Raw genomic sequence first — 17,657 nt, 5'->3', positions numbered from 1 at the left:
CTTAAACAACTCTTATTCAGGTACCTTTTGAGCAGGATGAGCTACTCGAACAGAAGAAAATTCTAACTGGGCCCCACCTGCAAGATCATGTGCTGTTTATCTTGATATGATATCACCATGTCGCACACACATGGTTGTGATGCATGTGCCTAGATGGGTAGTCATGATAGGTATACTGGGCTTCATATATTTTACCCTAGTGTCACTTTGATGACATGCACTGCTCTCTCACTCAATAATAATAATAATAATAATAATAATAATAATAATAATAATAATAATAATGGTTTCAAATTTTGCCATAAGGGCAGCCTCTTTGGGGAAGGGGACAGGTTGATTACAGTATTTCACAGGTACTTAATTTGTCGATCCTGAAAGGATGAAAGGCAAAGTCGACCTCGGTGGAATTTGAACTCAGGATGTAACGACGGGCGAAATACCGCTAAGCTTTCCACCCAGCGTGCTAACGATTCTGCCAGTTTGCTGCCTTACTACTACCACTACTACTACTATTGCTGCTGCTACTGCTACTACTACTACAACAACTACTACTACAACTAATAATAATAATAATAATAATAATATTTCTAACATAGAAAGATCTGGAATAAATATCACACCAAAATTAAAACACACTTACTTGATATAGCGATAAAGCTCTCCAGGTATGGCGTTCCTGTTGAGAGATAAGTCTTCTTGAACAACATTTATCGTGATTTTTGATCGCCAGTGACTAACTGGTTTCTGATTGAGCTCAACTGAGGCATTCTGGAAATTAAGAAAAAGAAATGGATTCCTTCTTATAAAAATGTGAAAACTTTTGCCCCAGCAAAATGGCGGTGCCCCAGCATGGCCACAGCTCGTGAGCTGAAACTAGATAAAATAAAAAAAAAAATTTCTTGTTTGCGTATATTATCGAATGAAATAACCAGCGTGGCTGTGTAGTAAGAAGTTTGTTCCCAACAACATGGTTCCAGGTTCAGTTCCACTGCATAGCACCTTGGGCAAATGTCTTCTACAATACCCTTGGGCTGACCAAAGCCTTGTGAGTGGATTTGGTAGATGGAAACTGAAAGAAACCCATTGTGTGTGTGTGTGTGTGTGTGTGTGTGTTTATGTCTGTTTTTGTCTCCCCAACACCACTTGACAATCTGTGTTGGTGTGTTTATGTCCCAGTAACTTAGTGGCTCAGCAAAAGAGACTAATAGAATAAGTACTAGGCTTGAAAACACTTCTAAAGGCAATGCTCCAGCATGACTGAAACAAGTAAAAACATTTCATTAACAAGATCTGTTAAAGATGCAGATCTTAAGTAACAAATTAAAATTCTTTTTATTGCTATTTATTTTATTTATTTTGTAATGTATAGCCGCCGCCGCCGCCACCACCACCACCACCACCACCACCACCACCATCATCACCATCACCATCATCATCATCATCATCATCGTTTTTGTCTGTTTTTCCAAGCTGACATAATTTGGCTTGAAGGGGTTGGATTGAAGGAGAATGGTTTTCTTTACATAATGGATGAGATGTATTCTATTATGCCACCAGAACTAGCAAAAAGTCTGTTACAGATTTTCCCTGCCCCTAACAACTGAGAAACAAGTTAATGATACTTACTGGAGTTTTATCTGTTAAAAGATTAACAACTTTTGATTCGGGCAGTGAATAGCTGGTGAGAGGTACCTGGGTGTGAACAGTGTGTTTATCAAGAAATGGGTCTCGTCCTCGCAGGAAGAAAAATATATGACCGTAAAGGGTACCATTTCTTCTCGTTTTCAAGGGAAGCGTAACATTGACAACACTGTAAAATATTTAAAAGAAAGAAAAATTTTAAATAAAAGCATTAATTTGATTCTGATTTAATTCATTGGGGAAAAACAAAACCACAGATTTGTAAAAAGAAAGTGTCTTAGATAATTGATTCAATGTTCCCGATATATAAGGCGCAAGCATGGCTGAAAGGTTAAGAAGCTTGCTTCCAAACTATGAGGTCTTGGGTTCAATCACACTGCATGGCACCTTAGGCAAGTGTCTTCTACTATAGCCTTGAGCTGACCAAACCCTTGAGAGTGGATTTTGGTGGAGAGAAAATGAAAGAAATCCATTATGTATGTATATAAACAGCACAGCTCCCATGACTTTTGGAAACATTTTTTCACACTCAGAGTTGCTAAAGCATGGAACAAACTACTTGCATCAGTTGTTAGTTGCCGAGATATTGCACCCTTTAAAACCTCCACACTTCCTGAAATTTGCTGATATCCCCCACTCCATATACATGCACACATGTATACCATGACTCATACACTGTTCACTTTCCTGACATTTGTACATAATTCAATGTACTGTACCTGAACACAGGTGAATGTTGGCAACAGGAAGGGCATCCAGCCATAGAAAATCTGCCTCAATAAACTACATCCAATCCATGCATACATGCAAAAGTGGACATGAAAGCAATGATGATAATATATCGCCATCGTTATCATCATCATTTACTGTCCATTTTTCCATGCTGGCATGGGTCAGAGGGACGTTGTTGAGACAGGTTGTCTAAGGCCAGGTGCACTTCCTATGGCTAACCCACAGGTTATATATATATAAGGTAACGTTCCTCGAGGTCAGACATGTCAAAACTATCACATTAAGTCAAATAGATACACATCCACACATACACACAAACATGCACGCATGCATACAACAGGCTTCTTTCAGTTTCCATCCACCAGATCTACTCACAAGGCTTTGGTCAACTCAGAGCCATAGCAAAAGCATTTGCTCAAGAGCCTACACATAAAGAACATATTTATATATTTATATGAAGGCCTGCTGTTCAGCTCTCTATATATATGTATTATATATGTGTGTGTGTGTATATATGTGTGTGTGTGTGTGTGTATGTGTATGTGTCTGTGTGTGTGTGTGTGTGTGTGTATACATATATATATAGTTAATCCAAACAAGAAAGCACAAAAAAACACATCAACACAAGGACGTGGAACAAATATAGTATTATTGGACGCTCAGGAAAGAAGGAGGGTTTAACATTTCAAGTGGAGCTCTTCATCGGAAACATAGGAGAAGGAAAGATCCAGAGAAGGGAAGACAGAGGAAAAAAATCGCCAACGGTACAAACGTGGTCACATATATATACAAATATACATACATATATATATATATATACATATACATATATATAAAAGCACTATCCGAATCGTGGCCGATGCCAGTGCCGCCTTGACTGGCTTCCATGCCGGTGACACGTAAAATGCACCAATCCGATCGTGGCCGTTGCCAGCCTCACCTGGCACCTGTGCAGGTGGCACGTAAAAAGCACCCACTACACTCACGGAGTGGTTGGCATTAGGAAGGGCATCCAGCTGTAGAAACACTGCCAGATCAGACTGGAGCCTGGTGCAGCCTTCTGGCTTCCCAGATCCCCAGTCGAACCGTCCAACCCATGCTAGCATGGAGAACGGACATTAAACGATGATGATGATGATATGTATATATATACATCAATTACATGGCTATGTCTTCTACTACACACTACATCTTAACCATATACACAATATTGGCCAACACATCCACACATACACACGCAGAAGAGATGTTAGCATCTGACAACAGCTGATACAAGCTGGAACATACTGATACAGCAAGACATTAGGCCAAATAAATCAATAGCAAAACAACAAATTATTCAGTCGTAAAACAATCAAGTGGCAGCTTGCTTTATGACAATGTTGGCAATAATGTACAATAATGTCAGATGAATGAGAATAAACCTAAGAAGATGGTGCATGGCCTTCATATACTCTTTTACTTGTTTCAGGCATTTGATTGGCCATGCTGGAGCACTGCCTTTTAGTCAAACAAATCGACCCCAGGACTTATTCTTTGTAAGTCTAGTACTTATTCTATTGCTCTCTCTTGCCAAACTGCTAAGTTACAGGGACGTAAACACACCAGCATCGGTTGTCAAGCGATGTTGGAGGGACAAACACAGACACAAACATACAGATATATATATATATATATATATATATATATACACTCGCGGAGTGGTTAGCGTTAGGAAAGGCATCCAGCTATAGAAACACTGCCAGATCAGACCGGAGCCTGGTGCAGCCTCCTGGCTTCCCAGACCCCGGTCAAACCGTCCAACCCGTGCTAGCGCGGAAAACGGACGTTAAACAATGATGATGATGATATATACATACATATACATATATACGATGGGCTTCTTTCAGTTTCCCTATGCCAAATCACAAGGCTTTGGTCGGCCCGAAGTTATAGTAGAAGACACTTACCCAAGGTGCCACGCAGTGGGACTGAACCCGTAGCAATGTGGTTCGTAAGCAAGCTACTTACCACTCAGCCACACCTGCGCCTTCATATGTTATATATATATGTGGGGGTGAGGGTTCTTTATGTGTTGCCTCTTGAGCAAATGCTTTTCCTATGGCTGTGAGTTGACCAAAGCCTTGTGTGTAGATCTGGTGGATGGAAACTGAAAGAAGCCTGTTGTATGCATGTGTGTGTGTGTGTGTGTGTGTGTGTGTGTGTGTGTGTGTGTGTGTGTGTGTGGTGTGTGTGTGTGTGTGTGTATTTGACTTCATGTGATAGTTGTGACATGTCTGACCTTAAGGAACTTTACCTTGCTTGAAACATCTTACAGACGGCACATGGCTCTGGTTTCAAGGGATTAAAGATGCAAAAGATAATCCTATTCTTGGATAGGATAACTGGCACTCTATCAGTTACAGTGTTGAGGGTTCCGGTTGATCCAATCAACAGGACAGCATTCTTATGAAATTAGCATGCAAGTGGCTGAGCACTCCACAGACATGCCTACCCATAATGTAGTTCTCAGGGAGATTGAGCATGACACAGAATGTGACAGGGTTGGCCCTTTGAAATACAGGTACCACTCAATTTTTTACCAGCTGAGTGGACTGGAGCAACATGAAATAAAGTGTCTTGCTCAAGGAGATAATGTGCATCCAGGAATCAAACTAATGACTTTATGACCACGAGCCTAGTTTGGATAATAGTCTACCACACTGACATCATCATCATCACTATTTAATGACCACTTTTCCATGCTTGCATTGGTCAGAAGGAATTAGTTGAGGGAGATTTTCTACAGCTGGATGCCCTTCCTATCACCAACCCTCACCCATTTCCAAGCAAGGTAATATTTCTCCAAAGGCGGCAAGTTGGCAGAAACGTTAGCAGGCCGGGCGAAATGCGTAGCCATATTTCGTCTGCCGTTATGTTCTGAGTTCAAATTCCGCCGAGGTCGACTTTGCCTTTCATCCTTTCGTGGTCAATAAATTAAGTACCAGTTACGCACTGGGGTCGATATAATCGACTTAATTCGTTTGTCTGTCCTTGTTTGTCCCCTTGTGTGTAGCCCCTTGTGGGCAGTAAAGAAATAGGTAATATTTCTCCATGGCTAGACATGTTTCCCATGGAAGACTGAAAATAAACAGCCTTGCTTGTATGGCAATGAAGCTCATTTACATCTAGACAAGGACACAGCCAAACACACACATTGAATATACATACACACATACATGTATATAAATATACAACAAGCTTCCACACAGTTTCCGTCTACCAAATCCACTCACAAGGCTTTGGTCAACCCAGGGGACACTTTCCCAAGGTGCTGCATAGTGGGACTGAACCTAAAACCACATGGTTGAAAAGCAAGCTTCTTAACCGCTCAGCTACACTTGTGCCTAGAGATATTTAACTTCAACTTCGTTTAATTTGACGATTTGGGATGGATTTAGGCACAACCAATACATTTCAGACCAAGTAATAGTCTTTAAAAATTCCCAGATGACCAGGTGTCATCTCCAGGTATTTAGATGAACTGAGGTATGCAGAATTAAGTGTTCTGCCCAAAATGCACAACAGCGTAATGAATAGCCTTTAACTTGGCAGTCTAACACCATAACCACTCAACTATGACATTTTTAGAATATGCCAATAACAACTAAATCTTTATAGGGAAGTATGGGCCATAACATACTGCCTAGGTTTAACACCAAAACATGACCATTTCCAACATTCTTCAGAAAAATTTCTGGCCATGAGAAGATAGTATCTTTCTCAAAAACAGGTAAGGGCATCTGGTCACAGAAAATCTGCCTCTATAAACTCCATCCAATTTATGCATACACGGAATAGTGAAAAAATGCCTTCAGTGAAGTTTGCTTTGTTGCAACAATTTAGTTCTTCCTTCCACCCATTTTTTTTTTTAAGACATTGATCAACAGTTGTTCAAACTGAACCTCTGAACATCACCTCTGATCAGGAAGTAGGCCTGCAAAGATCAACAGCATTGCTCTCCTCCTCTGACAAACATAAATCATCATCATTTAACATCCGTTCTCCATGCTAGCATGGGTTGGACGGTTCGACCGGGGATCTGGGAAGCCAGAAGGCTGCACCAGGCTCCAGTCTGATCTTGCAGTGTTTCTACAGCTGGATGCCCTTCCTAACGCCAACCACTCCGTGAGTGTAGAGATGTTTCTTTTAAATACCCTGATTTGAGTGATAATAGCAAGACTTAAATTGGTAATTGTTCCTGAAATTCTTGTGATACTTACCCATTAGTAGGTTCTGTTAAAGAAAAATTGTGATAGTCCCAGACCAAGGTTAAGTCCTGTTCACTAGGAGCCAGGTATCTTGTGGATGTGTAAAGTCTGAGCTGAAAGAATATAAGAAACCAAATTAATCTCCAATAACTAAAAGCCTGAAAACAAGCATGGACATTGAGGACAAACCTATGAAAATGTTTTGGGCAAGCAAAGGGTTAAATTGATGCATTGAAACCTTCGCATGGCTAAAAAGAAAATAGCAAATGGCTGATGTTCATCAAAAGAGAAGTGGGTTGAGGGATCAGTCACTTAATCTTATTGGATTTAGGTTAACCCTTTAGAATTCAGATTACCGTTTTCGAACATAATGCTTATTGATTCACATCTGATGATATGATTGCTTTTATTTTTAAAATGACTTTGTAGGATAGGCGTGAAAGACCAGATATGACCAGTCAGAAGGTGAAACAGGTGAAATACTTTGGCTAGATATGGCCAGTTTGAATGCTAAAGGGTTAATCTCCAATCCACTTCACTTTCAGAAATAAGAAATCATCATCATCATCATCGTTAACGTCAGCTTTCCATGCTAGCATGGGTTGGACGATTTGACTGAGGACTGGAGAACCAGATGACTGTACCAGACTCCAATCTGATCTGGCAGAGTTTCTACATCTGGATCCCTTCCTAATACCAACCACTCCGCGAGTGTAGTGGGTGCTTTTACATGCCACCGGCACAAGGGCCAGCCAGCGGCACTGGCAACGACCTCGCTCGAATGTTTTTTCACATGCCACCAGCACAAGTGCTAGTAAGGTGACGCAGGTAACAATCACGTTCGAATGGTGTTTTTAACGTGCCATCGGCACAGAGGCCAGCTTGTTGCTCTGGCAACGATCTCGCTAATATGGTACTCTTAGCACTCCACTAGCACAGATGCCAGTCATCAAATTTGATTTCGATTTCGAAATGTACATAAGAATCTGTGGCATGAAAAATTTAATCAAATCAGGCTCAACTGATAACCCTGACAGCACCACCCAAAATCCTAATTCTTGGTTGAATCACAAGAAATTAGTTGAATGATTTTGTGTTGTCGATTAATTTCAAACATATATAAGTGCAGGCATGGCTGTGTGGTTAAGATATTTGCTTTGCAATCATGTAGTTTTGGGTTCAATCCCACTGCACAGCACCTTGGGCAAATGTCTTCTACTTTGGCCCCAGACAAGTCATTGCCTCGTGAGTGAATTTGGTAGACAGAAACTGAGTGGAAGCCCATCTTAGACAAACAGACAGACAGATATGCACATGCGCACATATGTGTGCGTGTGTGTGTGTGTGTGACACTATTCAACAACTGGTGTTGGTTTGTTTATATCCCCATGTCTTAGTGATTCAGCAAAGGAGACTGATAGAATAAGTACCAGACTAAAAAAAACAGAAAGTTGGGGGTCAATTTATTCAGCTAAAACCCTTCAAGGTGGTGTCCCAGCACAGCTGCAGCAGCCCAGTTATTGAAACAAGTAAAAGTATAAGAATAAGTAGATACCAGTTTCCTCAGTGGTGTGATTTTAGTTCTTCTGATCTTAATTAACCATTACCCTTTCACGTTGTTCCAATTAAGAAAGGTAAAAAGCTAAAGTTACCTTTTCAAGTCATGCCATCTCACAAGGGCTGTTTTCCCGCCGGCCTGTCGCAGAAAATTAAGAAAGGGGAATTAGTTGCTATACTTACCCCAAATGTGGGTTTCGGTCTGACAACCAAGTAGGAGGTGAGGCAGGATTTTGGTGGTCCTTCACATGGTTTAGGGTAAAATATCTCAACCATTACCCATAATGAATAAGCAATATAGGAGAAGAACACGGCAGAGATTATCATAGAAAAAGATGGCCCCATGATGCTGGATGACTGGATGCTGAAACACAACAGAACAGATCAAATTATAATATAACAATCAAAAAATATTATGCTTTTTTTTGTCTTTTGAAGGTGCAGGCATAGCTGGAGTGATTAAGAAGCTTGCATTGCAACCACATGGATTGGGGTTCAGTTCCGCGAGATAGCCCCTTAGGTAAAGGTAAATTTGCTTTCTTGAGTCAGATCGACTTATAAGGGCCTATTTCCTGGCTTCCATGACATATAAGTTCCCTACCTGGATGGGATATCAGTCCATCGCAGGATTACTAATTTTTGCCAGGTAAATGGACTCGAGCAACATGAAGTGAAGTATTTAGCTCAAGAACACTAAGCCACACATCTCCACACATAGCACCTTGGGTAAGTGTCTTCTACAATAGCCCTTGACCAACCAATACCTTATGAGTGAATCTGAGAGATGGAAACTGTGTGGAAGCCCATCATGTGTGTTTGATGTGTTTGTCCCCACCACCATATGACAACTGGTGTTGGTTTGTTTTATGCCCCCCATAACCTATTTCTTTACTACCCACAAGGGGCTAAACACAGAGAGGACAAACAAATGGATGAAGTCGATTATATCGATCTCAGTGCGTAAGTGGTACATATTTAATCCACCCCAAAGGGATGAAAGGCAAAGTCGACCTAGCGGAATTTGAACTCAGAATGTAGCGGCAGATGAAATACTGCTAAGCATTTCACCCAGCATACTAACACTTCTGCCAGCTCACCGCCCCCCCATAACCAAAGTTATGGAGGCATAAGAGACTGATAGAATAAGTACCAGACTTTATTTAAAATTTAAAATGCTGGGGTTTATTTGTTCAACAAAAAAACCCTTCAAGGTGGTGCTCCAGCATGGCCACAATACAACAATGGAAACAACTAAAAGATAAAAGATAGGCAGATAAACTAGCAAATGGGCCCAATAATGGAGCTTTACAAATTTGAAATGGTGCATCTATGCAGATGTTAGTGGAGGCACATGGCCTAGTGGTTAAAGCAGTGGACTCGCGGTTGAGGGATCATGGGTTCGAATCTCAGACCGGGCAATGTGTGTGTTTATGAGCGAAACACCTAAGCTCCATATGGCTCTGGCAGAAGGTAATGGCGAACTTCTGCTGACTCTTTCACCACAACTTTCTCTCAGCCTTTCCTCCTGCATCTAGCAGCTCAACTGCGACAGACTAGCGTCCCGTCCAGGTGGGGAACCTATACGCCAAGGAAACCAGGAAACTGGCCCTTATGAGCCAGGCATGGCTCGAGAAGGAACAAACATGTAGATGTTTGAGCCATCAATATGGCAACCAAAATCTTCCTCTATGTCATTCTTCAGAAAAAGTTGAAAGGACAGAAATATATGAGAGAGAGAAGAGCTTTACGTACTCTAAGTTAAAGAAACTTAAAGGATGTAAAACCTCCGCACCAGCTAGCATCACCACCATACCAGCTGCTCCATCCTTACACAGCCTCGTTACACCTTTAAGATCAAGGAACCAGTTAGGGGCCCACTGGATATCTTTCGGCATACCAGCAAACCACAAAATCGCACCAGCCAGCATCACCACTACCTCCAAGCCCATCATATAAATGTGTGTGTGTGTGTGTGTGTGTCTGTGTGTGTTTGTCCCACCACCATCATTGCTTGACAACCGATGTTGGTGTGTTTGCGTCATCCCTGTAATTTAGCTGTTCAGCTGAAGAGATTGATAGAATAAGCACCAGGTTTACAGGGAATAAGTCCAAGGGTCAATTATTTCTTCTAAAGGGTGGTGCTCCAGCATGGCCACTATCAAATGACTGAAATAAGTAAAAGAATAAAAGAATACCAGAAAACATTCTGTACCACTAAACCAAGAAGGTTCTTTGAATATGTACAATGTATTTTAAGGTTAAATACTAATTCCATTTATGTTTGTGTAACTGAGATATTGTGGTTGGATTATATATAGTCATTGGTGTTACATTACTTTCTGTATTCTCTAGCTGTCACAATATACTTTTCTAGGCTTGAAATTTTTGTGGGGAGGGGGGCAGTTAATTAGATTGACCTCAGTACACAACCGGTACTTAATTTATCAACCTCGAAAGGACAAAAGGTAAAGTCGACCTCAGCAGAATTTGAACTCAGAACATAAAGACAGACGATTATAATATGCAAACATTTCTCATGACACCAGTACACTGTTTACAGATGCTTACATTTTTTATGTTTTCTGATAATTTTTCATGGGTCCAGCCAGTATACATAAATATACATACATGTATCAATAATAGCATAAAAGAACCATTTTAGTCATTTAATAACTCACAAAGCTGTTAAATTTGCACTAAATCTTATTTCATGAGACATCAATTTTTTTGACATACAAATGCAATCAGCTTACTGGTAAAATTACACAGCAACTAACACCTCATAAATTATATTTTAAGTAAATTCAAAAAGTCTATATGGTGGTAAATTGTGGGAATAGCTCTTTCACAATATAATTACTTCACTTTCAACACACAATTTCAAATCAAGTTACTTGTTAGATACATAAGACTCCAAAACATGTGCATGTTTGTGTTCCTTAACCCTATCGCACTTAAAAAGCTAATGACCACCTTCAGTCTCTGAATGACCATGAGATTGCACCTAGAAAGTTCTCCTACAAGGCACAAGTCTGGGCAAGGTTGTTTATGGAAGACTCACAAGCAACCCATGCACACCATGCCACCGATGTTATCCAAGAGAAAAACAAAAGCTGACAGAGTGGCACCACTGAACTGGAGCAACCTGAAATAAAGTTGTCTTGCTCAAGTACACAACACACAGCCTGGTCAAGGAATCAAACTCATTACCTCATGATTGTGAGCCTGACACTCTAACCACTGAGCCATCACATTTAAACCCATTATATCTGGCCTCAATATTCTACCTGTTTTAAGGCGGCATGCTGGTAGAAACGTTAGCATGCCGGGCGAAATGCTTAGCAGTATTTCGTCTGCTGCTACGTTCTCAGTTCAAATTCTGCCGAGGTCGACTTTGCTTTTCATCCTTTCGGGATCGATAAATTAAGTACCACATACGCACTGGGGTCAATGTAATCGGCTTAATCCGTTTGTCTGTTCTTGTTTGTCCCCTCTATGTTTAGTCCCTTGAGGACAATAAAGAAATAAGAAACGTTAGCACACCAAGCGAAAAGCTTAGCAGTATTTTGTCTGTCTTTATGTTCTAAGTTCAAATTCAAATTCCACCTAGGTTACCTTTGTCTTTCATCCTTTTGGGGTCAATAAATGAAGTACCAGTTGCATACTGAAATCAATAAAGTACTAGTTGCATGCTGGGGGTCAATCTAATCGACTAATCCCTGCCCAAAAATTTTGGGCCTTGTGCCTAGAGTAAAAAAGAATATTCTACCTGTTTTATGTTCAAACAAGTAAGATCCAGCTTCTCAAACCTAACCAAAAACAATCACATCATCAAAATCTCAAAGTTACGAGATAAAGCATGATTAATTCAAAACAATGAAAATAAATAAGCATTACATTTGGCAGAATAATCTGGATATTATAGCATTAATTCATTTTCTTAAGTCCTATTCAGTAAATGAAAATGATTCTAGTTGGAATTTTATACCATACCTTGGGCTTCAATACAGATTGCAGAATGAAGAAGGTAGGTTCAACACAGTAGCTGAGCCAAAACTAAGAATATAAAACTCTAAACTTTTGACATTCAAAGTCCACCTCTGGTTGGGTGCTATCAATACCTTCCTCTCTTTATTCCACAGGTCCTCAGACACCCTACAAAAGTTCATCCACGCTTTCCTCACTCCTCTGCTTAAAAGGCACAGGTATGATTTAGAAGCTTGCTTCCCGACATATGGCATTTGGGCAAGTGTCTCCTACTATAGTGCTGGGCCAACCAATGCCTGATGAGTGAATTTGATAAATGGAAACAATGTAAAAGCCTGTTGTGTGTGAGGTGTGTGTGTGTGTGTGTGTGTGTGTGGTGTGTGTGTGTGTGTGTATGCATGTGTGTATGCATGTGTGTATGTCTGATTGTGTATGTTTGTATTTATAACTCTACCATCACTCCACAATTGGTGTTGGTTTGTTTACATTTCCATAACTCAGTCGTTCATCAAAAGAGACTGATTAGAATAAGGCGGTGAGCTGGCAGAAACGTTAGCATGTTGGGCGAAATGCTTGGCGGTATTTCGTCTGCCGTTACGTTGAGTTTAAATTCCACCGAGGTCAACTTTGCCTTTCATCCTTTCGGGGTCGATAAATTAAGTACCAGCTACACACTTGGGTTGATGCAATCGACTTAATCCCTTTGTCTGTCCTTGTTTGTCCCCTCTGTGTTTAGCCCCTTGTGGGTAATAAAGAAATAGGTATTTCATCTGCCGCTACGTTCTGAGTTCAAATTCCGCCGAGGTCAACTTTGCCTTTCATCCTTTCGGGGTCAATAAATTAAGTACCAGCTACACACTGGGGTTGACGCAATCAAATTAATCCCTTTGTCTGTCCTTGTTTGTCCCCTCTATGTTTAGCCTCTTGTGGGCAATAAAGAAATAAGAGACTGATTAGAATAAGTAACAGATTTTTAAAAAATATAATTACTGGGATCAATTTGCTCGACTAAACCCTTCAAAGCAGTGCTCCAGCATGGCCACAGTCCCATGACTAAAACAAGTAAACAACAAAAGATAATCCATGGTGACCTGTATTCTATCCTAACCATGTTACACAAGAGAAAATGGTGTTAATATCCTAATTTGACTGACACATATTCTTTTGAAATTCCTCATTGCTAAATATTCTACATTTCTAACATCACACAGCTAAGCACTTCCTAGAAAGATAATAAAAAAAATCCCTTTTACTCCCTTTTTATATTTGGAAAGGACCAGCGTAACAAGATGCGTATTCGTAGGATCACAGAAATTGTCAGGCTAAATTACACCATTTACTTCACTCTTCCTTATTTAAACAACTCTCCAGCTGTTATGTAAACATAAGTAACAATCTCACCTACACCCGCCTCCTATCATCAAGTGCAATGCTGGAGCAGTGTACAAATTAAGCCACCTGCAGTTGGCTTAACTGTTTAACATATTGTATAACTTTCATATGGAGTAAAAATGAAATATGAGAGCAGTACAATGTAAGTGAAGTATTTAGTCGGCTAGTCTTCACTGTTAAACACATGTTTAATCACTCCCAGCTACTGAACAAAAGCTACCTTTATGGTACTTTGTAGGTACAGGAAGGTAACAATTTCACACAGTTTGGTATTTTTATCTCATGATACCAATAATATCAGACCTTATGTAGAAGGATTCAAATATCTACAGGGTTTTCAACTGTTCTTCTGTGAATACACTACTCCCAAGCTTTTGTAGATGATTTCAAAGGAATGCTTTGCTTTGAGTATTACTCTCTCACTGGCTTCAATCATTGGACTGTGACCATTTTAAGGCACTGCCTTGAAGAATTTTAGTCAATCAAATCATTCCTAGTACTTATTTTTTTAAGTTTGTTACTTACTCTGTTAGTCTCTATTTTTGCTAAATCACTTGATTCTATGTCTTTTCATCCAACGTCATTATGTCAAATGTCTTTTCGTCCATGTCTTTTGGTCTGATATCTATTTGTCCAATGATGTTTTTATCCAACGACAAATCCCATCAATGAAATTCTCAATGATTATTTGACTTTGATGTTCACCTTGTTTTCTAAAGAGTTTATTTAAAATTGTAACCAACTTAACTGCCTCTTGGATGAGAGTATAAAAACTGCAGCCCTCTGCCAAGCCATGTTGAGCCAGTTTGGCAGAGTAGGCTCATCAAAACCGTATGATCTCAATCTCAAATTCATGTCCTCCACATCAGACTGTGGTTATTGTAAAGAACATGCTGAGCCCTTCATCCTGCAGTGAACTATATTTGCACTATATATGTAATAACTAAATTATATATCATGCACTTTATTGTGTTTGTTATGTGTGTAATCTCTCTAGTCCATGGGAAAATGAAACCAGTATGTGGTGCAAAAATGGTTTGGGATCAGAATTACATTCATATTTTAGTGTAACTTGGGTGGGTCATTATGCCAAAAATACACATACTGGTTCCATTTCACTTTCTTATTATTTATTGATTGGTTAACCATTTAACCAATTAACTAATCGATTTGTTCAATAAATAATGCAGTTAATCAATCAATCAATCTGCTTCAACACACAAGTTCACATCAAAATTTTGCAACTCAGTTACAAAAACAAATAATATTCAAATGTTTTCTTCCACTATTTCAAGAGGGCAGAGGGAGATTAGGTTGCTATATCTAACTGACTGACGGACCATAATATTTGAAACAGCTTTCTTTCATACTCTTGTTTATGTATCTTTTCACAAAGTGGGAGGTGGGAAGGTGGAAACAGCAATACTTGAAGAGAAATGGGGAAATGTGTAATTATTTTCAGTTAAGAAGTTGAAAGAAAAATGCACATTAAGTGTTGAACTGACCTGACTAAACTTAACTACAAGTGGTAGCTCAGATAAAACAATAAACCAAGCTAAGGGCATGAGGTATTTTTAGCCACCAAGGAAATGACAGTGGCTGCCTTAAAATGAAAACTAACAATCACCTTTTTTTTTGACATTTTTGTTGTATGGATTTATATGGCTGCGTGGCTAAGAAGCTTGCTTTGCAAACGCATGGTCTCAGGTTGAGTCCCACAGCGCAGCATCTTAAGCAAGTCTCTTCTGCTAAAGCCTTGGGATGACCGATACCTTGTAAATGAATTTGACAGACACAAACTGTGTGAAAGCCTGATGTGTGTGTGTGTATGTGTGTATATATATATATCATCATCATCATTTAAAATCTGCTTTCCAAGCTAGCTAGGGTTGGACGATTTGACTGAGGACTAGAGAACCAGATGGTTGCATCAGGCTCCAATTTGATCTGGCAGAGTTTCTACAGCTGGATACCCTTCCTAACGCCAACCACTCCGTGAGTGTAGTGGGTGCTTTTACATGCCACCAGCACAAGGGCCAGTCAGGTGGTACTGGCAACGGCCACGCTCAAATGGTGTTTTTTACGTGCCGCCTGCACAGGAGTCAGTCCAGCAGCACTGGCAATGACCTTGCTCGAATGTTTTGTTCACGTGCCACCGGCACAAGTGCCAGTAAGGCAACGTTGGTAATGATCACGCTCAAAAGGTGCTTTTTAGGTGCAACTGGCATAGATCCCACTTGGATGGAGCTGTTAGCGCTCCACTAGCACGGGTGCCAGTCATCAAATTTGGTTCAATTTCAATTTCACTTGCCCCAACAGGTTTTCGCAAGCAGAATTTAGTGTCCAATGAAGGAAGGTTGGCATAGGAGCCAGTCGTCGAATTTGGCTCGATTTCAAATTCAATTTCACTTGTCTCAACAGGTCTTCGAAAGAAGAGTTTTGTGTCCAAAGAAGGAAAGGTAGGCATAAGTGGGCTGGCTACACCCCTGGTAAATGCCACGGGTTATGATCTCACTTGTCTTGCCAGGTCTTGTCACGCACAGCATATTTCCAAAGGTTTCAGTCACTGGTTAATGCCTCAGTGAGACCTAATGTTCGAAGGTTGGTGAGGTAAAGAGAATGTAATTGTAACGCTTCACCTGATTAGTTGAAGGGAAAGAGAGGAGAAAGAAAAGGGAGAGAGAAAAAAGGATAAGGCAAAGCGTGAGAAAGAGGGAGCGAAAAAAAGAGAGAGAAAGAAACAATGTTCTGATGGTGAGGTTAAAGAAAGGTACAGAGAGTGGAGAGAGGAGGGAAAGAGAAGGGGAAAAGATGGTGGTGGTGGCAGCGGTGGTGATTGGATAGCGAAAAGTGTATTTTCTTTTTTTAATCGAACTAAGTTTTTTATATCCCCTATAACTTAACACATGTGCCTAACTGCAATTCCATGAAATATTCACTTATTTGCTTGGCAGATATATGCAATTTAACTAAAGATTGTATCATATGTATAAGATATTTTTTTTTGTTTATGGCAAAAACGGTAAAATAAGAGTGAATATTTATTTTATGAGTGTTGTGTATTAAGTCTATAAAATTGTGCATAAAATGTATAAAGTGTACATATAAAGTGCATTAAATAATCATCGTGTTCCAATTTCGTTCACTTTACAATGAGTAGCAGATGGGCAACTATCTTTTCATACTGACACAACAGAGGCTACGCTTTCAGGTTTTTTGGCTAGAGTTTTCAGAAATAACCCAGTAGGTTTACCATTAATTCCGTGAAATATCCAATGGTCCCATTAGTATATATATATAAAACCAGCAAATCATCAATATCCTTGTTGCATGCTTGCATGGATTGGACAGTTTGACAGGCTCTGATGAGTCCAAGAACTGCATTATACTCCAGTGTTTGCTTCAGCATGGTTTCTCCAGCTTGATGCCCTTCCTAACACCAACTTCTTTACAGAGTATACTGGTTCTTGTTTCATACTACCAGCACTCTTGTGGTTGTTATGCATCTCACAAGATTTATGAACCCTGAGGGAGGGACAATCAGCTATACACTAGGGAATGAGTTAAAATATGGGAAGGAGGGGGTCCTTGTACAGGAGCTGCAAAGAGATAAATAGTGGTAATAAGGTATCCAGGTGTTCCCTCAAGGCACAAGGTGAATAGAAGTGATGGAAAGAGGGACCAGTGGCTGTATGCAATTGTCTCCATGTGTCTTCACAATACAACCACTTGGGCAGTGGCAGCATTTGAGTACATCCAGCAGTTTGGCAATGCAATGTGCAAAAACCAGTGAAATAATGTATCCTATATGAAAAACAAGTTCAGATTGAGTAAGGAAGGGCAATTGCTAGTAGAATATTGCCTCAAGAAGTCTCAGGTAACCCATAATAAAAATAAATAAATGCGCCCTTTTAAAGCCTAACCAGGCTCATAGGCCTGGTTTCCCGGTATCAATGGTGTATGTGTTCCCCAGCTGGATGGGATGCCAGTCCATCGCAGCGTTACTCATTTTTGCCAGCTGAGTGGACTGGAGCAACATGAAATGAAGTGTTTTATTCAAGAACACAACGCGTTGCCCGGTCCAGGAATCGAAACCAC

The 17,657-nt window shown here is 40.1% G+C and overlaps 1 protein-coding gene across 3 annotated transcripts in view; it reads right to left on the bottom strand.

The window, feature by feature from the left end:
- Positions 1 to 17,657, bottom strand: part of LOC115221786 (cleft lip and palate transmembrane protein 1-like protein) — a 58,273-nt gene that overhangs the window by 35,388 nt on the left and 5,228 nt on the right. For all 3 annotated transcript variants that reach the window (XR_005002794.1, XM_036510734.1, XM_029792017.2), the window contains exons 2-5: positions 8,364 to 8,544; positions 6,636 to 6,736; positions 1,627 to 1,810; positions 641 to 768 (exon numbers count right to left, since the gene is read on the bottom strand). Coding sequence is in view for 2 of the 3 variants with exons in the window: in XM_036510734.1 (XP_036366627.1) it covers positions 641 to 768; positions 1,627 to 1,810; positions 6,636 to 6,736; positions 8,364 to 8,525 (575 nt within the window). In the remaining variant the exon portion in view is untranslated. The remainder of the gene's footprint in view (positions 1 to 640; positions 769 to 1,626; positions 1,811 to 6,635; positions 6,737 to 8,363; positions 8,545 to 17,657) is intronic.

Source organism: Octopus sinensis, linkage group LG18 (assembly GCF_006345805.1).
Source record: "Octopus sinensis linkage group LG18, ASM634580v1, whole genome shotgun sequence".
Lineage (NCBI taxonomy): Eukaryota > Metazoa > Mollusca > Cephalopoda > Octopoda > Octopodidae > Octopus > Octopus sinensis.
Note: the sequence above shows the minus strand (reverse complement) of the source record. Positions and strands in the feature narration are given on the sequence as shown.